Source organism: Peromyscus californicus, unplaced genomic scaffold (genome assembly GCF_007827085.1).
Source record: "Peromyscus californicus insignis strain IS unplaced genomic scaffold, ASM782708v3 Scaffold_3__1_contigs__length_106647218, whole genome shotgun sequence".
Classification (NCBI taxonomy): domain Eukaryota; kingdom Metazoa; phylum Chordata; class Mammalia; order Rodentia; family Cricetidae; genus Peromyscus; species Peromyscus californicus.
This window is the reverse complement of record NW_026294551.1, coordinates 56734034-56757336: the sequence shown is the minus strand read 5'-3', so window position 1 is coordinate 56757336 and position 23303 is coordinate 56734034. Positions and strand designations below refer to the sequence as shown.

The following is a 23303-nucleotide window of genomic DNA, read 5'->3' as shown; positions in this document are numbered from 1 at the left end:
CAAACCCCAAGGGGTCGCTTGTCTCTGGATCTTCAGCACTTTGACAATAAGCCTGATTTTTAAAAAAAAAAAATGTGAACTCTAGGCATTGATCTCAGGTCCTTGTGCTTGTAAGAGAAGCACTTTAGTAACTGAGCTATCCTCAGATGAGTTATTAAATAATGGGTATTTGATAAGTCTCTCTCTCTCTCTCTCTCTCTCTCTCTCTCTCTCTCTCTCTCTCTCTCTCTCTCTGTCACACACACACACACATGCGCACACACATTCAACAGCAAATAGAGCATGGCACATTTGGGTTATTTAATATTCTAGAATAGCATAGATTTGTCCATCTGAGGTTCATGTGTCTTTGACAACTGTCTGACCAATCACTTAGTCTTTGGGCATTTTCAATGACCAGAAACTTAACTACTTCTCAAGAACATTCATTTCATCTTGAACAACATTGACAGAAAGCTCCTTTCTCTTCTGAACCAAGAATGCCTCTCCCTGTGACTTTTTCCTGACTCAAGTCCTTGAAGCACCAGGCCTCTACACAGATTATAGGAGACCTCTCACACTCAACAGAGTCCTACATCTCACATCAGCATCCTGACTGTGAAGCTATTTATGCCCTCACCATCCTAAACCTCCTCTTTTTTTTTTTTTTTACCATTGGATATGGGAGAAATAGCACCAGGGCAAGAATTATTACAGCTACTGATGCCTGGATCCTATAAACCACTTCTTGGTACATGCTTGGTTCCAGGCTAAGTCAACCTTACACTAATGGTTAAGTAGCCTTGGTATTGCTGAGCCATGCTTTCAGGATAGTAATCACACTAAACCTTTTTACTCCTGATGGTGACCTTACCGATAGATACATGGTGTTTAAAAAGATCACTGTCATTTTCAAAGCATTTTTACATGCTCAAAAATGTATAAGTGATCTGCCTGAGATGCCCAATTATATAAGCCCACCCCCAGGGGGGATATTTGCAGAAAGAAATTAGAAGGGTAGCTTTATTGTCCTCTGATGCTCACTTAAGGGGAACTCGGGGAGACATCTGTTCCACTTGCACCAACCTTAAAGGCATGCTCCACATCAGGTGTGTCGTCAAAAGCTTGAATGAAGATAGTCCCCAGTCTCCGGTCAAGATCTTCCACTCTCTGGTTAAATTTGCTGACATCCTTTTCAAATTCCTGAGGAGACATCACATGGATGGGAAAAAGTCAGGGCTGTCTGCAGCCCAGCCCAGTCTTACTACAGTCTTGGTTGCTAACCTTTCTGATGAACTCAGTCATACCAGAGATTTATTTTAATTCTCTAAACCTCACCGCATGTCCTAGCTTGCTCCTTTGTTGCTGTGATAAAACACTGACCAAAAACACTTTGGGAGGGAAAGGTTTACTTGGCTTACACTTCCACATCACAGTTCATCATTAAAGGAAATCGGAGCAGGAACTTCAAACTGAAACCTGGAGGCAGAACTGAAGTGGAAGCCAGGAAAGAAAGCTGGCTTGGTTTTCTGCCTTGATTAGCTTTATTACCCAGACAAGACCTACTTACTTGGGGATGGTACCACCCACAGTGGGCTGAGACCTCCCATACTAATCCACAATGACAAAAATGCTTCACAGACATGTCCAGAGGCCAAGGCAGTTCTCCAACTGAGTTTTCTTCTTCGTGGGAATGTCTAGGTGTGTGTCAAGTTGACAAAACCTAACCATGACACCATGGTAGCATGGCATTCTGGCCCAAATGGTAGAGATGAGTGAAATGTAAGGTTGCCATCCACTTGGCTTCTTTACCGTGTCCCCATTTTTTCCACTTTCTGAACCTCCTTCTATTCTGCTCACAGTGCCAGCTCATACTATTCTAGATTATCTCGCAGCAACAGCCCCAGGGTCACTCCCTTTTTGGTCTTCCTCCCCCAGGTCAAAATGCATTTCTTTTTCAGAGCAACCAAATTAATCTAATCCTTAGAAGGAAAACAAACTAATTAAATGAATACGCACTATTCCTTCCAAATACACCTTAATTGGCTAAGATGGCAATTAGCCATTGCTCTTAAGTTTCCTAATTTAGCAAATAGAAACGCAGGGTACACAGTTCAATCTGAGTTGCAGATAAACAATTATTTTTTAAAAATACATGTCTGTCTTAATTGTTGTCCTTTATTTGGCAACCCTAAATGTGTCTTACTTCTTAGGGTACAGCAATTTTCAAGAAAACTTTCATGATTCAACTCTCTAATTTGTACAATTACTATTTGCTATTATTGTTTTACAATAGTGATGTTATTATTTCATATTTTAAAGATTTATTTGTTTTCATTCATGTGTATGAGTCTGTCCGTGTGGTATGTATGTGAGTGCAGTTGCTTGCAAAGGCCGAAAGAGGGTGTCAGATTGGAGCTGAAGTTACAAGTGGTTGTGAGTTGCCCAACGTGGGTGCTGGGAACTGAAGTAAGGTCCTGTGCAAGAGCAGCTAGCATTCTTAACTACTAAGCCACCTCTTCAGCCCCTACATGTTTGTATTTTAAAAGAAAAAAAACAAAGAAAAGTAGAAAAACATAGTATATTTCTACTTTCTAACTACATTGGCATTATGATATTATGACATGCTTTCATATGTATATGGCAAAATATATATGTGTGCATATAATATATGGACATATATAATCTATACTTACATAATATGTACACAATAAATGGGACATATGAGATTTTATTAAACAGCTGCAAACACACCATATATGTAACTTATGTATAATTATACTAAATATGTGTATACATTCTCTTTTGTAATCTATATTTTTTTCTTCTTCCCACTAATGGAATTTTTATGAAGTCCCATCACCCTGTATCTGGCCAACGAGGATCCCTGAAAGCTGAACGTGCTCAGAACAGATGCCAGCCCAAATTTCTGCTTTTCCTTTCTGGATTACGGTTTCTTCTCCTGTAATCCTGCCTCTCCCCATGGCAGCAAGTTCTTTATTCTCCTCTGGTGCTTTTGATTCATAGGTCTTGGCTTGGAAGGACTGTAGGTGAGCCCTAGGCTCTGTGTCCCAACTTTTGAAAATGTATCCTTGCTCTTGCTTATCTTGAGTGAGCTTCCTTTACCCAACCCTGAACCACTAATAAACTTCTACTGATTTGCCTGGCCTTTTCTTGGCAGTCTGTGACTGAAGCTTAGAATTTAGTTGCAGCTTTATTGAGTATAATTGGTAAAATGGTGTGTTTAAGGTGTACTGTAATGTTTTGATACATATACACACTGTGACATGATCAGAGCAATAGAGGGAGTGGCCCTATCATGACTGGTAGGTTCAGCATAGATTTTTACTCAAAATCCATGAGAATTCATCACCTCATATAACTACCATTTTCGTGTGCACACGCCCTTAGAACTACCTCTTCAGCAGATTTCAAATACACAATACACTGTTATCACTATCATCGCCACATTGTACATTATACCCCTAGAATTCACTCACCCCTCCCCCACCCCATCAAGGACACTTTGTAAGCACTGACCAACTCCTCCCATTTCTCTCTCTCTCAGCCCAGCGCCAAGGTCCAGTCTAGTCAGCTCTGTATACCCGACAATTTGGCTATCTTAGGATACCAGGTTTAAGAGAGGTCATGAAGTATTTGTCCTTTTACAACTGGCTGATTTTGCTCAGCTTAAACTTTTGAAACAGTAAAGTCATCACCACGTCTCCTGTCTTCCCGTGCCGATGACCTTAGGTAGCATTAGTCTAGAGCTGTCGATGGTGAGGAGGGGCTCTTTCTGATTTATCTCCTGCACACAGAATAATTAGGATCTTTCTAATGACATGGGGATAATTTCTCCCGGCCCTAACAATAAATAACAAAACCACTAGGACCATGGAGCCAAAGAAGATTCTTGAGAAAAAAAAGCACATAAACACTTAGGCACTGCAGCTAGGGACAGCTGGGGGCGGGGGGAGGGCCAAGGCTTGTGATTTGGGCACTCCAAATCCTACCCTGTTCTGGGGGTCCAGGCAGTCATTGGAGCACTCCAAGAAGACCTTGTACATCTCCTCGAACTCCTCGTGCATTTGCTGAACTTGCTGACTCAGGGCGTTTCCTCTGATGCCACTGAACTCAAGCTTTTCCAGCTTGACGAAATCCAAGGCTGTCTTCAGAAGACCCTATGAGGACAATTCACAAACAGTGAAGGGGACCATCACCACCCTCCTCCTCACTACCAAATGGAGGAGACAGAAATGACAGGGGTTGTAGTTGCTTAGGAAATGCAAGGGCTGGTCAGTTTTTTTAACCTTATTACTAGATTGGATTCCTTAAACTCCATAACAAACTGAAGAAAAAGTACAAATGAAGTGGATTCACAGAAGCCAGAATAAACAAGTAAATCATAAAATGTATGCTTCAGCATCTGTGTCCTATTACAAAGTATAGAAGATGATAATAATTGGTGGGTTTAGCTTGAATTTGTATTTTAAAAAAGTAAATGTCAAGCCAGGCATGGTAATGCATACCTATACTCGCAGCATTAAGGGGACAGAGGCAGGAGGATCAAGGCCAGCCTTGTTTAATAGTGAATTTGAGGCCCCCATGTTTGAGAGGATATTGATAGGCAGTAATCCTGCAAACAGCCTGGAGTACCAATTTAGAGGATGGCACTGGTCTTCTTGCAACTCCCTCTACCAAATGAGAATCATTCCCCTCCACCCACAACGTAAGTGTCCTGGAGCATGCCAAACCACATTTCCATCTCAGTGACTTACCATCTCTTTGCTGGGTTTCTCTATCTGGCACAGGGTAATGGTAACACTCCATGACACTGTGGTGGGAACTAACTTGAGTTGAAGTGCATGCTAGGACAAGTGTGTATTACTGTCACCATTGACACACCACATCCCAGTTGTGCTCAGAATTAAATGGCAGATGGATGACGTAGCTCAAAAGCTTTGGGGAGGAGTCCCTCTCAAGTCTATGGAAGCCATGTCACATCTAATAATGTGAATGCCTTCTGAGCATGTTGAATGGGGAAGATTGAATCTATCCCTTGTGAGCACCTGTTTTAAAAATCACAAAACCTTCAAATCAAAGCGTGCTTGCTGTCAGAACCCTCAGTCTACAAACCTGTTCCTCTCACGGAGAGATGAAGGTAAAGGTTCTAAGTCATTTTGCAGAGTTTGTGAGGGCCCCTGGGAAGGTCCCTCCAACACGAAGAGGTTGGAAGGGTAAGAACGGGTGATAGTACCACACCTGCTCTGTGAGACATCAGGTCCTGTCTCTACTCCAAATCTTCCCATAGCCAGTGGTCACTGCTGCTACTGACACCAAGTCCAGAAATAATGACAGAGGCACAGCAGTGAGGAGGAGCCACTCACTTCCCCACCCAACCAGGAGGTCACCCAGGAAGCCTCTGGCAGCTATTCAGAAGTCTATTCATTCATCCAGGCTGCAGCACCATTAACAGAAATCAGCAGAAGAGGCAGGACTGGGACAGCAGCAAAGAAGAGACAGGGGCCAATCAGAGCTTCTGCCTCTTGTGTGTGTAGGGGGCGGTGGTGAGGGAATCACTGCTTTAAAACACTAGGATTTATGTCATAGAGAAAGCACCTGTCTAGCATGGCGAAGTCTCCAGTTTTATCCTCAAAATTAGAAAAGAGAAAAAGGGGGGTGGGGGAGAAGGAAGGAAGGAAGGAAGGAAGGAAGGAAGGAGGGAGGGAGGGAGGGAGGGAGGGAGGGAGGGAGGGGAGGGAAGGAAGGAAGGAAGGAAGGAAGGAAGGAAGGAAGGAAGGAAGGGAAGGGAAGAATGAACTAGAAGAAAGCATATGGAAACACTTCAAGACATCAGTGTAGTCAAAGGCTTTTTGGCTAAGACCTCCAAAGCAGAGGACACAGAAGCAAGAGCAGATCTATAGGGATGGATGAGATTGCCAGCTTCTGCAGAGCAAAGGAAACAATAGAGTGAAGAGACAACTGTGAATGCATGAAGGATTACAAATAATTCACACAATAGGAAATGAATATCCAGATATATAAGGAACTTTAAAAAAATTGGTAACCAAAAGCTAAATAATCCAATTGTAAATTGGATAAAGGACATGAATTAGACACTTCCTGTAAAAAGAACTATGAAAACTGTGGCAAGGATTAGATGGACCAGTGATGTCTCAGCATCAGCTACAAAGGCTATGCATGATGCAATAGAATTAAAATTGATATCTTTTGTGCTAAAAGAATCCACCGGTCATCAGCCCAGAACACATTAGGAAGATGGTAACTTTATGTGCAACATTTGATAAGCGAATGTTCATGTTGTGATTTCTTGCATAATCATTAAAAGGGTAGAGATAACACATATAATCCAAATACCACAAAGCCAGTCTAATGCTTTTACCTGGAGGGGAGGAGAGAGTTTGAACCATGGAAGAACACAAAAAGGTGTCTGTGTGCTAACAATATTTTATTCTTGGCTTGCAGTGATTGTGGGGGTGTGGTAGTTTGTGTGATCATTATTCATTAAAAGTTTATATTTACATTTTGTTGAAAAAAAAAAGAAAGAAAATCAGGGGGCTCTCAAGTTTGTGAAAAAATGTTCAACCGCACTAGATTTTAAAGAAATGCAAGTCAAAACGGCAATGAGATATCAGCACAGTTAGGGTGGCTGGAGTCCAAAAGACACAAGCTAACAAATGCTGGTGAAGAATTAAGAAGCTCACAAGAGAGAACAGTATGGAGGGTCACCAAGAAGCTGAAGACGGATCTACTGTACAACCCCCATTCCCTTCCACATAAGTATCCAAAGGAAATTATTTCAGAATGTGAGAGACACCTGCACACCCATATTTGTTGTTGCACTACTCACAGTTAATGAGATATGGAATGACCCTTATGTCCATCATCTGGTGAATGGGTGAAATTTGTTACAGATAATGACACTTTATCATGAGGTGAAATTGTCAGATGCAGGAAGACAATAAGCCATGTTCTCTCGCCTGTGGATGCTAAAAACAGCTCAATCAAAAAGTGCAGTGGTGACTTCGAGGGACAGAGAAGGTCAGAGCAGGGGTAGGGGTGGAGGTTTGATAATGGGTACATACACACAATCAGATAGGAGTAAGGTCTAGTACTCGACAGAATAGGGGGGAGTGGCAGTTCATCATAACCTACTACACATTTGATAAGAGAATAGAAAGGAGGAACCCAAAGGCCCATAGAGTAATGGGAACATGAAAATTATTGATCACCCTGATTTGATAATCTGTATTGCACAAAGTATTGAAATATCACGGTGTACTCCACAATACTTACACTGATTGTTTGTTAATCAGTAAAAGACTTGTAGGTGGTTAATACCATGTTAACCACTCTGGTTTGATCATCATACTATATACACATGACATATTACCACAACCGAGTCTCATAAACTTGCACAATTCAAATAATCGTAAGATATGGGCTGGGAATGCTAACACACATAAAATCCCACTACTTGGGAGGCTGAGTGAGGATCATGAGTTCTAGGCCAGCCTGGGCTACATAACAAGACCCTGACTCAAAGAAACAACAATTGTTCAACCTTATATGCTTAGAAAGAAAACAAATGAATTCTACTTGGATGTAATTGCCTTTGATGGTAATTCCTATCTCTAACAAGCTGCTTAGTTTTACAGGAGGAAAGTATCCGTGCCCTGGACTATTTCCTCACCCTTCACAATTGTGTGGATATCAATTTCAATTTGTTAGGAAATCCTCTCTAACCACGTTTAAAAGACACAGGCATCTTGATACATTTGGTTATAGCAGAAAATGAGATGATAATTTCATTATACTCTTTGATTTCTCAGGAAGACTTGAAGCATGTTTCTAGGTGGTCAGCAGGAGGTGTTTTCTTGATAATATAAGCGGGAGGTCACAGTATCCAAACTGTACGTAGTCATTGTGTTTTTGGAGAAAGTCTAGTTAGTGACTTTCTCCAAAATTCTTTCTCCATCCTAACAAATGGGCCACAGTTTCGCTGCAGGATCTACAGATGTTACAACAGGCTGTCGGTCTCTGCTGCCACTGCAGACATCAAAGAGGGCACTGGATCCTTAAAGCCAGCTGTACCTCCCACTGGGGTATCTTATTAGGAAATGATAGATATTTATAATGTTCTATCTAACTTATAATGGTTTATCTAACTTAACAAATGTAGAGTGGATGACACATTTATTTGGGGCTCATTTGAAGGTTTGGGGGGCTTTCCTTCAACTCCTATCAACAGGGCTTCCCCTTTTCCCTCCCCCAACACCACTCTTTCTGCTCTTCTCTGCTCTTTCTGTCTTAGCTTTCTTCTCAACTCGTACTCTGGCATGGTGATATTTAACATTACGTTGAGTTATGTCATTTTCTACCCATCTCTCCCAAGAGGTTACAAATATTTCAGTCAGTACTTGTTGGATGGAGGCACGTTCTCTCTGCTTTGACTTAGCTGCTGCCCATCCAGCAGGAAGTGACAAAGTGACAGAATACCTAGCAATCGCGACTGCTGAGGAGTTAGTGAGAATGAGAAAAGTTGGGTGGACAAAGGAAAGGTAGGACACCTCCGTGCTGAATGGGTCTTTGACACGCGCAAGGTAGACACACCTGTGGTCCTAATTTGAGGGGAGAAACAAGTGTCTCGGTGAGCCGACCTGGTCTCACCATGTGGGTTGAAGTCAGTCAACTGCTGATTCATAATCATTTTAATCTACAAAAAAAAGTGAGCAGTCCCTGGGACGCTGTCAAATAAAGCAAACCATCTACTTTTCAGGTAGTCTGAACAGAGTGCGTGTCCTGAGCTCTTTATCACTGGGAAGATTCTGGCACAATGTGCAGTGGACAATGGAGAAATAATTTCTAGAGTAGTAGACATAGAGTTTTCACACTGACCACAACCCATCATTGATTCTTAATTTAGATGTAGGCTCTCTTCACAGCCCATTTAAAAGTCTTCAGTGACAGATAAATGGCAAATTTAAGCCAATAGGGTTAAATATTTTTAAATGTCAATGTTTATTAATCCCAGTAGTAAAACCATGAAATGCATTATGCTGTGTACAGGATGTACCTATGAGCCTTGGAGCTAGGATGCATATCATTGAAGAGCTGTGACACTTATGTTCATACAACCCTGGTCCTGCTCTTTGCTGGCTTTATAGCTTGGAGCAAGGCATTGAGATTGTAAGGCTCATTTGCCTAGCCTGTAGATGGGAACAGTGATATTTAATATACCCCGGGATTGGGGACAGTAATATTTAACATACCATAGGGTTCTTCGGAAAGGACCCATGTAGAATATCAGTAAAGTGTCACCATTATAATTAATAATAAGCATCCCAATGTCATTAGATCCTGGATAAGTAATGGCTTATCCAGGAGACACTCTGCTGCTCCTTTGTAGCAGGTATCACAAAGCGCCCTGGGGTCCCAGCAGACTTACTGGGTTGATTTGGACCTATTGTTATGAAAAATGATGCAACATTTAATGGTGGTGGCAGGTGGAGAGATGGGAGTCAATGTGTGCTCTGGCCCATGAGATGGAGAATCAAACTCAGATGTAATGGCAAGCTTCACCAACGGTTACTCTATTCCCGAAGGAGAGGTCAAGCCGGCTGCCCGTCTTAAAAGAAATGTCTTTGGAATTCATTAAGGGATAGCACAAAGCAGATACTCACAGATGAAAATCTCAAAAGGTCATTTGAAAAAAGACTGTTTTCTTTACCTTTCGACTGCCACTGACCTTATGCAGCTAATGGTCTCACACGTGACCATGTGTTCAAGCTGGGCTGAAAGGGAGACCAGCCCAATTAGGCTAGGAATGAAAAGAGGCTGGGCAAAGTGGCTGGAGATGGCAGAGGGACCGCAAGGAAATGCAGTGTATCAGGTCAGCTTATTACCTCCCTCCCCACTAATCACTCTGCATAAAGCCCCAGCAGGAAATCATTTCATCTCCAAGTGAATCACAGCAATTTTATAATGAAAGAAATGAGGGCTCTCTCCAAGCTGCTCCCCGCATCGTTTGCAGAGAAGAGGCTGAAGCAGAAATATAAACAAGAATGTGCAGATTCTACAATATTGTGGCATAAAAGCAAACTGTGTGTGTGCATGTTTGTGTGCATGCATGTTATGCTCCAGTATGGCTCTGGGAAGTAGGATGAGTCAAGGAATTCAGAGGCACAAGGAGACTGCTTTTCTTCAGTTCCTTGACTGTTCATTTGAACTGCAAAAGATTTTTTATATATTGGGGGTTCCCTTAGGTGAAGCCATGAAGTCTAATAAAGGCCTTCCATGGAGTGGGACCTAGAACTTTACCTAAGTGACCTACTTAGTTTCAAAGACCTAGAAACTACATGCCTCAAAACAGCATATACAAAGATAGAAAAGAATATGGAGGAGTTGAAATAAAACCACAAAGCCAGGTTGAGACGCTCAACAGATAGGCAGGGAGGGAAAGAGGGTGAGAGAGAGGAAAAGAAAGAAAGAGGAGGGGGAGAAGGGAAGAAAGAGAGAGTGGAGGGAAGGGAAGAAAGAAGAGAGAGAGAGAGAGAGAGGATGAGAGAGAGAGAGAGAGAGAGAGAGAGAGAGAGAGAGAGCACAAGCCAGCACTGGAAGGAGATGTTTACAACTCCCTGGAGCATATCAAAGTTGGATGAAAAGAATACATGCTTCTGGGAACAAATCCCAGATCAACATTCTGCGCTGGATGACTATGGATAAATTAACTGGACATGTCAGGTTGAACTGTTTATTAATGGGTATTGATGATTAGCTTTTCTAATGACTGCAACGACACATGCTCTAACAAGAGAAAAGTTCTCGCATGTGTCATTTCTCTATGTCTGTAGTCCTCAGTTTCCACGGCAAGGAGTAGGTCACGTGGGTGCTGACCATGAGGAAGAAGGTTGGTACCCTGCTGCTGTCTCGGGAAGCGCTTGTTCCACACAGCACACACTACTCACCAGCACAGACCCTCCTTACTGCACACCACCTCGGCCTCCTATCTTCTTTTAGGCAAGCACCCAGAGGGGAAGCATGGACCTGTACCACAAAATACTTCTGCATAAAAAAAGGGGGGGAGGGGCAAAAGCAAAAGGGTGAAGAGCATTACAGAAGAGAGGAGAGAAGGCTGGGGAAAACTGTGGCAGTCAGAAAGCAGCCCCTTGTAATCTGGTCCTCAGCATGAGCAGAGGAGAGCTGGATGCACCAATGTCATTCACGTCACTCCTTCTATTTATTAATTGAGGGTGCCAGCATCGTGGTGATCACACATCGAAATGAGAACAGAAGATGAAGAAGGTTAAGTTCATGCTAATTCCTGCTGGAGAGAAGCAGATGAATCCCATTCCAAACAGGCATTGATCACTGTGCTACTCAGAATGTTTAACTAAAGGGCTACATGAAATATGCCAGAAGATAATCGATAGTTCCCTGTCCTGCAGCACGGAGCTGAGGAGGGAAGAGATGGGGGAGGAAGGGAGACAGCAAAGGGCAAGGGGGATGAATTGGAGCTAATGTTGGAGAGATGAAAAATAAGAGATGGAGGAGCTGGGCCCAGGAGCAAAGGAGTAAGGGAGGAGACACTAACTTGGGAGGGTCAGAAGCAAAGAGACAGAGAGCAGTGGGTATCCAAGTTCCCTCTAGTCAAGCCAGAGTAGCTGCTCTTTATGCAACTAGGCCTTTGGTTCAGAAAAAAAGAAGCTGAGAAGGGACAACAGTGAGGTAATGGCTCTGCGGAGGTGGTGGCCAGCTAGGCTAATATTTACTGATACTCCCTGCAGATTAGGTGCCCTTATGTTAGAATAGCTGTCTATATGCAAAGCCATACCATTAGTATGTGCAGACCAGGCTGAAGACCCCTCCCCCGCAGTCTCTGGAAGCTTGTTTCAAGGCTGGAGAGCTCTGCAAACAGGACTGTTGCAATGCTACAGAGGTAATTATTCTTCCATGGTCAGCCCAGAGGCCAGGGTGTCCATCACCTTGGCTAAACAGTGAGGAGTTGATGTGGGAGATGAGAGGAATGATGAGTGGAGGGGGAAGGGAGCAGGGGCTGAGCAGCAAGAGTTGTGCTGGAAACAGCTAAGAGAAAATGAGGCATTTAGGATGACGCTAGATATCAATTATTAATACTCCCCTGATTCTGATGAAGGGTTTAAGGTATGCCTTTCATAAAACCTAGCTCCTGGCTTTCTCTCATATATTTTTCTGCCTTTATGTCTTTCCCCAGTGAATTTTTTTTTCCAGTTCAAAATTGATTTCCTCTTGTGCTCTTTGCTGTTTTTCAAAGCTCTCCTGGGTTAGGGTCTCCTCCTCTCTTTTGCTCCCAGTAACCCAAATGTACTTTTATTATGACATTCAATTCACCTTAGGAAAGTTTACTGATTCTCGATCTTTCTACCCTGGATGATCTGTGCTAATTTGTCTCTCTTCTCCCATGCCATGACTATATGCTGAGAAAGTTATTTAGGCAAAACTACGTTCTATTCATCTTTGGATCCCAGCACTTAGCTCAATGCCTGGGGAATTTTTTAAATATGCATTTTTAAAAAAATTGACATGAACAGATTTAGTCCATTATTATTTTATCTTTGTCATCTAATGGTTTGTTAGGTTTTGTTACAGCATTTCCACAACAACATCTTTCTCCACCCCAAATCTCTGCTACTAATAGCTAGAACAGAAGTGAATTCCTTCTCTGTTCCTTGGCTATTGGTCTAATATTGAACTAGACCCTGAAGTCCTCGAGTTACTCCTAATATGTACTTCTTATTGTGACCCTTATCCTTTCCACAAAAATTCCATCAGATTCCATGAGCTACCTTTCCTGGATAAGTGTGGCTACTAGCCCTCAGCAAAGAAGCTTCTCTTTACAGCAAATGGAGAACATCACAGAAAACCACAAATGGACACAATACAGAGATCAATTAATTTTTAGGGAGCCCAGCTCTAAATGGATACATCTATATCATCACAGCCCCTGCTCAGAGAAGTTGTAAGAAGAGAGGCTGGAAAGATTGTAAGAACCAGAATACCAAGAAGTCTGCCATGAAATGTCCCTCCTAGAAATGACTACATGAAAGGGACCAGAACAATGTAATATCAATGAATAGGTTAGCATGGAAGCAGGGAAAATTCATTGGGTCCCACACCTAGACAAAGACTTATAGGTAACTAATGTCTTTCGGGAAGAGAACTCGCATCTCCCAGGGATAAGGCTCCTTATTGGTTGTCCATTGCAAAGTGGTCAGTCCTAAAACCATATACACACAAACAACAAGAAATAGATTCAGCAGGTTGTGTATATATTTGTACACATGCATGTAACAGTAATAATAAAAAATAGGCTATCAACTTGAGAGTTGGGGAATACATGGGAGAGGTTCAAGAAAAGGTAGTTGGGAATGGCTGGAAGGTAGAAAGGAGAGAAGGAAAGTGATAAAAGTATTTATTAAAAAAATTATCAAAACTTAGTAAGGCCATAGCTATAACACACTAAATTCTGAGATTCAAAAGCAAAAGGAAAAGTCTCATGTCTTTTCTTCCTTAAGCTAAAATTCGTATTTGTTTTTGAATATTTGGCAGGAAAGACAACTATGAGTAAGCTGTGTTTCCTTTGCCCAGGGAGTCACCAGCTTTAGGGACTTAGAGCCACTGAGCAGTCTAGGGGTGGAGGGGAAGTTCAAAGCCACTGGCCTGTGAGAATGGGTAGCTCTATGTAGACCTGTTCTCTTCCAGTTTTGCACGCCGGACTTTCCAGCCCAGGCTTATTTGCAAACAAGCTAAGATAGCAGAATGGTTTCTGGGACTTTCTCCCTAAGTGCCTATGATCAAAGTCCCCAAATGCTGACAGAACCACCACTGGTTGGTGACCAATCCAAATGGCAGCTGTTTACTGAAAACTTTTCAATAGTCCTGACAGCCAACCACGAGTGAGTGATTGTCTAAAATGTAACCCCACAGGCTCCCATGTTCAGATGCTTGACCCCCAAGTGGTGGTGCTGTTACAACAGGCTGTGAAACCTTAAGGAGGTGGAGCCTAGCCAGTAGACATAAGGTCACTAGGGGCAGGCCTTCAAAGCATATAACTTAGCCCCCTGACCCTTTGCCTTGCTCTCTGCTTTCTGTTTCATCCTTCGACCGTCTGCTGCCACGTGTTCCTGTCACCACAGATGGAGCCCGTTCTCACCCTGACTTCGCCTCCATGATACACTAAAACTCTCTGTTATCATGAGCCAAAAAAAAATCTTTCTGGTCACCCGGTAGCATTTGAGGTCTCGTACTTCCTCCTGTGTTGGACTGGAGCCTGTGGTGAATGAATATACTCACCTCTACCACACACAGTCGGCCCAGAAAGCTATCCAGTCGTACAAAGACCAAAGACACCTGGAAATCCCATCCCCTGACTTCTGAGTCCTCCTTGAAGTAAGTGTGGAGATGTTCCCTTCTGTCCTGAAATGCCCATTTGAAGAAGTTTAAGGTGTCTGAGACCACTTGTAGTTTTCTCTGGCTTTCTTCTATCTCACTTCTCAGGAGGTCTTCTGGGCTGAGGTAATTAGAGGCCTGGGATGTAGAGAAATCAGTAACTGTGAATACAGTGGCAGGCACAGGATATCCCATGACTGTGTCAACACTGTCTCAGAAACTAAATAATGGTCCAAGTAATGCTTTTCACAAGTGCAACACAGAAAACTTCTGACCAAGTTTTCAGTTCCACAGGTGATCTTGGAACAGTGTTTAAGCCCAACAGTCTATGGCCCTTCAGTCCACAGTGTGTTAAACCATGTTGTGATTGGACATGTGACCAGTCAGAGACTAGAAGGCATTATGGGATGTGGCTGAACCAGCTGGGTCTTGTTAGTTGTTAATCCCCAAATATTCCTCTGTGATTTATTGACTTGAGAACAAGATATTTTGATTGAAAGAATGCTTTGGGCCATATTTAGTTTTCAAGAGACTTAAACCTTGGAAGTGGGAAGCTAAGCTACTGGATAGTCCCCATCACCAACACAGGGAGCAGCAGAGAGTACTGGGTTCGGGAGGCATCATCTGAAACCACAATGTAAGTCAGCCTGGAGCCAGACTTGCCTCAGGTTTTCAAAGCACAGGAGATAATATGTTTTCTCTATTGATGCTCTATTTTCTTAGGTCTCCTTATACTTCCAGCGTTCCCATGGATAGTGATAGTGACATGCGGATCTGTGAGACAAACACCACAGATGTGGGTGCTGCTGTGGGTGTGCTTGGGTAAGTAGTCAATATCCTGAACCTCAAACAACATCTTTAAATAAGTAATAAATTCTAGGGTCCCCTTTGTCCCTTCATCTGATGTCTGACTGGGATTATAAATATAATACCGTTTTGTAGCCTCAACATGCTCAGTGGGTGCCAGTTACAATGAGCTATTCTGTGAGCTTGCTCATTGTTTTCTTAGGGTTGATGGTCCATAGGTGCCAAAAAGAAGTCAATATGGGGGGAAGGCCACCCAAACCAAGACTTGTAGTCCCACTTAACAGAAACACTCTTTAAGATCCACACTGCCCTAGTGCTACATGGGTCTCTAACAGGGGGTAGGAAAGCCAGTACAATGGCACACAGCTGGACTCCCATCTGCTTGGGAAGGCAAGGCAGGAGGATTGCAAGTTTAAGTTTAAGGCTAGGCTGAGAAATTTCATGACGTCTTATCCCCAAATTTAAAAATAGGTTAACTTGCTGTTAGAGTGCCCGTATCAAACATGTGAAGGGCCTTGGATTCAACCACTAAACAAAAACAAAGAAACAAACAAACAAACAAAAACCTACCAGCAGCAGCAAAAAAAAAAAAAAAAAAAAAAAAAAAAGTGGAGGACTGTTCTGAGCAACCAAACAGCAGCATCTCAAAATGTCACAGCTAAGGAGCTCTGAGCGTGTGCGGGGCACAAACATCCTTTGCATCGTGACACTGAAACCTCTCCATCACCCCGTGAGATGGTTCCCTTTGTGCTGCAGTATTGTAAAAAGACAAGGAGGCACAGAGCAGGCAAGTGGCTCGCCCTGGAACACACAGCTCACATATGCTAAGGCAGGAGCGGAATCCCTTGGCTTCAGAGACTCCCTTCTGAATTACCAGGCTCTGTTGGTGACTTCATACAAACCGCTCACACCCATCATGAACGAGGTTGCATTTACCAGCCCTGTCCTTTGCCTCACTCAGGGCTTAGGCAGAAAGCAAGAAAAGACTGGGCCACCCCAGTGTGTTAGCAGTACCAAAAAAACCTCTTTGTGAATGGCTGGCTTGTGAAAATATATAATTCAAATGTGAGAATTCTTTGGGCTGCCATGACTTCCATGCCTAAGGAAAAAGTACATTTTACTCTTCTCTGTGCCTTTCTTTGTGCCAACCAGCCCCTAGGGAGAAGTTGCTGGGCTGCACAGATCAGCTCACCTGCTGGATGAGGAGGTTGCAGATTTCCTGGAGCAGGACTGTGAGCCTCCCTGGGGAGCGGGTACCACCTGCAGGTGGCCCAAATCAGACAGACCACATGGAGCAGAGGCCTCAGCCTGCCCTTCACCTCAGGAAACTCCACGCTTTCTAGGATGTCCAGGTGTCGCTGGAGTGGTAACAGGTGCACATGGATGTCCTGGGCCTCTGTCAGGGCTGGAAGGAGTTAAGAGATGGTCAGCTATCCTTGCTGGGGCACCACCTAACTCATAGAGCCCCAGTGTATGGGAAGCGAAGGGTTGGCAAAGACAAGACTGCAATTTCTTCCTGATGTGAGAAGATGGAGAAGATTATTTCAGAAAACTTCCAGGTTCTTCTGAAGAAAGACTGAAATTCGGAGCACTCTTAGAATGATGGACTAAGAAAATCTCGCTGACAACAGTCCTGTATCAGGATTTCTTCCTGGTTTTCCCAGACTGTCTTAGTCAGGGTTACCATTGCTGTGATGAAACACCATGACCAAAGCAACTTGAAGAGGAAAGTGCTTATTCAGCTTACCCTTCCACGTCACTGTTCATCATCAAAGGAAGTCAGGGCAGGAACTCAAACGAGCAGGAACCTGGAGGCAAGAGCTGATGCAGAGGTCATGGATGGGTGCTGCTACTGGCTTGCTCTTCATGGCCTGCTCAGCTTGCTTTCCTATAGAACCCAGGACCACCATCCCAGGAGTGGCCCCATCCACAATGGGCTGGGCACTCCCACATCAATCACTAGTTAAAAAAAAATGCCTTACAGTTTTGCCTACAGCCTGATCTTATGGAGGCATTTTCTCAACTGAGGCTCTTTCCTCTCAGATGACTCTAGCTTGTGTCAAGTTGACACAGGACTAGACAGCACACAGCCCCAGTCTGCTTCTCTATTTTGGCAGATCCCCTCCCTTGATAAATGTTTGCTGATGACTTTGATGCTGGTACCACAAAGATGACATGAAGACAGATGACGGGACAAGCCCAAAAGACTGTGCCTTCAGATGCTGATCCAGACATCTCCCAACTCTATGACTTTGGACACATCTAACATCTGTAAGCCTCAAAACCAGGCTGATCTGAATGGTAATTTCAGGAGTCATGATAACAGAAGGCAGTATAAACGGCATCGTCCTAGAGAGCAGGGCTGTGCCAGGACTGTAGCATACAGTTAATGAACATCAGCATCTCTGGTGAGTGTTTAATAGAAAGTTTCCTGAGTGCTTATGAAAGAGAAACCACAGGGAATGGAGGAGTAGCGTGGACTGGAGATGGCAAGATTCTGCTGGCTTTCAAAGCTGAAGAACTGTCCTACCATTCCCTTGAATACAGCTCCGGGGGAGAAGCCTTCAGCGATCATCTTGTGGTAACTGATGGGGAAACGTGGTAAAGCTGGTAGCACTGACATGTGCATAGCAACCCAGAAGAAATGGAAGCTGGCTTGAAGGGAATATCAGCAGATGTTTCCCTCCTAGGCAGGTAACTAGTGGTGTCTATGAGAGCAGGTGCTCTTAGGTCATATTATTCGGATCAGGCTCCATGTCTACTCTAAAGGAAATTTAAAATATCCCCGATTTAGCTGCAACCTCCAATACACCAGGATTTTTTTTCTACCACTAGATATTACAGCATCCCATTAGGCCTAAGTAATTCCCTAGGCTCACTGTGTGACTCAACCAGCCCTCTTTGCCAGAACAAAAGAAGGGGTACCCCTGTTTATTCTAAACCTCTGCATCAATTGCCCTGAGGCCCAAGGGACACATGATAAATGGATATGGATGCTTGTACTTTATATCCCAAGTAGTGTATTGGAAGCCACTGTATGAGCCAGTCAAATGACCTGGCACTCCAATAAAAGTGATAATATTCTATGTGGGAGGCTGACAGTAAGTATTAGAACCACTGAGTTGAGGCAGAGGACTATAACATCCAACAGCCATTTGAAAGGGCACAAGACCTGGCTTCACGTGTGCTGTTGACAGATGAAGTTGAGACACATGCATATCGGAGGCGAAGCTGAGGCATATGCACAGGAGTCTTCTCTTCATGTCACCCTATTTGAGGGCCCTTTCAAAACTCAAATCTTTCTTCATACACCTGGACACCGAGACATAAACTTGATTGTTTTAAGACCATAATATTTGAGAAAGCATAAACTGCTCCCTAGATCAATCAGGAAGCAATTACCTTGATTGGAAAACAAAAACACCAGCAACAAACAAAAACAAATTAAGACGGATAGAGCTAGGATTGTGCTTGGTGTTTTTTGTTTGTTTTGTTGTTAAGATTATCTATTCCTCAATTTCTGAAGGATACTGGTTAATAGCCCCATTTGGATCCCCAAAGAGAAGGATTCTGAAGACTCTTACATGAAATGGCATGGTGTTGGCATATAAGTTGCACACATCCTCTTGTGTATGTTGAATCCCCTCCCTGTCACTTACATCTAACACAGGGACAATGCTGAGTAATTGCTAAACTGCATTTTCTGTGTATATTGTGCTGGGGATGGAACCTAAGGCCGCATGTATGTCCAGTATTCACTTTATCAATGAGCTTCACACTTAGCCATTATGTTAGAATTTTTATTTAAAATTTTTGAGAAATTCATATGTAAGTACTATGTATTTATATTACTTCTACCCATCCTTCCTCCCTTTCAAACTCCTGCCACACTCCCTCATTCCTTCTCAGATTTGTGAACTTTCCTCCTTCATTATAGGTACACACACACACACACACACACACATACACACACACACACACACACTCTCTCTATATATATATGTATATATGTATATATATATGTATATATAATATATGTGTGTATGTGTATACATATGTGTGTGTGTGTGTGTGTATATATATATATATGACTCCCTCTATATATATGACCTACTGAGTCAGTCTGGTGTTACTCCTATGTAGGTGTGGTTAGCATTTACCACTTGGGATTAGATAACTGATCACAGACCTTGTCCCTGGAGACTTACTTGCCCTCTCTCAGCAGCCATGGATTGCCTGTAGCTCATCATCAAGGGGTAGGACCTTGTAAAATTTTGTAAAAATTTCCCTATCTATGTTGGCATGTCACCTGGTGTCACCATGCAGGCTTGCTTCAGGTACTCATATCATTGAGATGGCACGGATAGAAAGCTCCTGTCATGTCTAGAAGGCACTAGGTAGCAACAGGCATCTGGGTCCTGTGGCTCTTACAAACTTTCCAGCCCCCCTTCTGTGTTTTAGGGGTTGTATCATTATATGTACCAGTTGGGGCTGAATGTCCCATGATCACTTTTTCTGTGAATTTTGACCAGTTATGAATCTCTGTAATAGTCCCCATTTGCTGCAGGAGGAGAATTCTTTGATGATGGGAGAGAGAGCTATACTTACCTGTGTGTAGAAGAATAAGCATTTAGAATACTGTTAGAAATTATATTAGGGACATGGCAGTAGTAGGCTCTCCTGTAGAGTCTATGACCTCCTCAGCCATGGGTAGTTGGCTGGATTTGCAGAGCCAGGTATGAATCCTTGCCCACTGGACAGGCTTTACATTCATTTACACAGCTACCGGATACCCCAAGATGAAAGTGCCATTGTTGCATCACTGGGGTGTAACACGAATCTTAAAAGGTCTTTGCTGTGGGATGTTCTGTATGGCAAGTATGTTAATACATAAAACACTGACTGACCAGTAGCCAGACAGGAAGTATAAACAGGACTAACAGAGAGGAGAATTAAGGGAACAGGAAGGGAAGGAGGAAACTGCCTGGAGCTGCTGCCAGGACAAGGAAGATGTAAGATACCAGTGAACCATGAGCCACATGGCAAAGTATAGATTAATAAAAATGGGCTGAACATAAGAGTAAGGGCTAGACAATGATAGGCCTGAGCTAATGGCCAAGCAGTTTAAATAATATAAGCGTCTGTATGTTTATTTTATAAGTGGGCTATGGGACTGCTGGGGCTTGGCGGGCCCCAGAGAGAAAACTCCAACAACAGGTCTTAAAATATAAAAAAAAAAAACCCACAGCCAGATACTTGAGGTGAAAGCTGAAAGATCAGAGAAGCAAGACAGCCAGCCACTAGCTTACCTCTACAAATTCTCAGCCTCAAGAGAGAGACTTCCTGTTTACTCATGCCTTATATACCTTTCTGTGCCCTGCCATCTTACTTCCTTTCTAGTGCTGGAATTAAAGGCATGTGCCACCACGCCTGGCTCTGTTCTCAGTGTGGCCTTCTCTGCCTCCTGAATGCTAGGAATAAAGGTATATGCTACCACAGCCTGACCTCTATGTTTAATAGAGTGGCTGGCTTTGTCCTCGGATCCCCAGGCAAGCATTATTGGGGTACGCAATATATCACCACACTGGGGATATCTTGTTGGGCCAGTCATTGTTGTGGCTGGTAGGCTTTGCAGGTGGATAGAACTATTGTTGATTGCTTTTCTCCCTCAGCAGCTTGCACAGAACTTTAACATATGGCTAGTCCTCAGGGAAGAGGCTTCCTTCAGTTCCTCTATCCAAACTGTGTGGTGTCTTCAGCAATAAGGTCTTACCTTCAAGTTTTGGGAGGCAACCAAAGGTAATGATAATAGCCTATATTGTTTGGGGGAGTCTCTTGATCCCAACCAACAACTCAAAGAGAGGTTTCTTATGCCTGTAAGATAGTTATGGCTTTCGTGGGGGAGAATTAGCAACCTGTGTGGTATAATTCTCACATATATATCATAAAATAATGTTTCTCTGTGGCTTCTTCAAACATCTTTAATATTATTTATCTCTCCTTCCCTTGGTTCTGCAGTGAGATAAGGTCATATGCTCACCTCTAAAGACTCAGAACTAGTAACCACAATAAGAGAGAAGATGCTGAGTTGGTCTTTCTGGGTCCAGGTCACCTCAGTATATTTTTCAGTTCCAACCATTACCTGAAAATTTTACAATCTAATTTTCTTTACTGATGAATAGGATCCCACAGTGTATATAGACCACATTTTCAGCAGTTGGATGCTATGTAGATTGCTTTTATTTCCTAACTCCTGTGAATAGAGCAGCAAGGCACAGGGTACCTCTCTGTGCAGTAGGATGTCAAATCCTTTGGGCATCTGCCAAGGATGGGACAGCTGGGCCATATGATCTATTTACTTGTAGCTTTTGAAAAAGTTCTCCACACTCATTTCTGGAGTGGCTGTAACAGTTTGCAACAGGGTATCCCTTTCTCCACACCCTCTTCAGTATTTATTGTTGGTTCTTTTGTTGACTTTTGCTACTCTGGGGTGAAATAGAATTTCAAAGTAGTTTTATTTTGCATTTCCCTAATTGTTAAAGATGTTGAACACCTTTAAAGATATTTCTTAGCCATTTTCTTTTGAGAAGTTTCTGTTCATATCTGGAGCTCAGTTTTAATGGGATTGTTTGCATTCTAGAGGTTTTTTTTTTGAGTTCTTCATATATCTGGAAATTAATCCTCTAGATGTATAGTTGACAAAGATTCTCTCCCTCTGTGGGGCTTTCTTTTCATCTGATTGTTTCCTTTGCTGTACAGAAGCCTTTTAGTTTGAAGAGGCCCTATTTGTTAACCTGTCACTTTAATTCTTGTGTGAATAGAGTCCCTTTCAGAAAGTCTCTTGCACCTACAACCTATAGGGTACCTCCTATGTCTTCTAGCTGCTTCAATGTTTCAGGTTTCACATTGAGGTTTTTGATCCATTTGCGGTTGATATTTGTGCAGAGTAATAGGTATGAGTCTACATTCATATGGACATCCAGTTTTCCCAGCACCATTTGTTAATGATACTTTCTTTCCTCTAATGTATATTTTGGGCACCTTTGTCAATATGTAATGGCTGTAAGTATGTGTGTTCATGTTTATGTTTTCTGTTCTGTTCTGTTCTACATGTCTGTTTTTATGCCAGGCCAGGCCCATGTTATGGTTATTACTATAGCTTGAAATCTGATATTCTATATTGTTTTTAGTGCATGTGTATGTGTGTGTATGTGCATGTGCGTGTGCGTGTGCTTGTGTGTGTGTGTGTGTGTGTGTGTGTGTGTGTGTGTGTGTGTGTGTGTGTGTATTGTATGGGCACAATGCATGTGAATGAAACCAGAGAGGGATCTCAGATGTGTTCCTGTATGAATGAGACAAGGTATTTCACTGGACTGCAAGTTTTCCTTTCAACTAGGATGGTTGACCAAAAAACTCTTGGGCTCTGCCATCCTCTGCCCCACAATGTTGAGTTTATAGGTACTCACACCCATGGCCAGTATTGACATGGGTGCTAGGATTTGACTCAGGTCCTCATGCTTGCAGAGAAAGTGACTTTACCACTGAGCCATCCTTCCACCTGTTTGTTTTAGAATGTGTATAGTTTTATGTTGTTATACTATATTTATTTATTTCAACTTTAATCTGCATTAATTAAATAGTCAGATATGGAAGACTGACAGACATGTGCAGTCATTTGCTGGTAAACCTTTAACAACAAACTCTAAGGGAAAATGCCTTCATGTGTCCATTTGGTAATCTCTGGTATAAATATTCGCAATATATCCACTATGTCCAGTTTCAAGCTGCTGGCTTACCTTGTCTGAATGCTTCTTGGGGAGTAGGGATAGGGGATTAAGAAAGATGCAGATAGGAGACAGCCAGTCCTCAGTGGCTCCAGTGTAGCACAGGGCTGTGCTTTCTTTCCCGACAGTCTACCTTCAAATATCTCTAGTCAGGACTGTGGCTTCATTGTGTCCATCCCTCCCAAAAAATCAGGTGTTGAAAATGGTCAATGGGAGGAATTAACTCCAGGGGTTGGTAAGGGTTATTAGGCAATGGGGCTCCTCCCTTGCCACTAGGATTAAAGG

At 42.9% G+C, this 23303-nt stretch overlaps 1 protein-coding gene across 1 annotated transcript in view; it reads right to left on the bottom strand.

The window, feature by feature from the left end:
- Dnah9 (dynein axonemal heavy chain 9) overlaps positions 1-23303 on the bottom strand; it is a 354060-nt gene that overhangs the window by 311530 nt on the left and 19227 nt on the right. Inside the window, 5 exon segments of the mRNA XM_052756894.1 lie at positions 1066-1182; positions 3993-4160; positions 14332-14565; positions 16427-16486; positions 16488-16639. Of these exon segments, the coding sequence (XP_052612854.1) occupies positions 1066-1182; positions 3993-4160; positions 14332-14565; positions 16427-16486; positions 16488-16639 (731 nt within the window).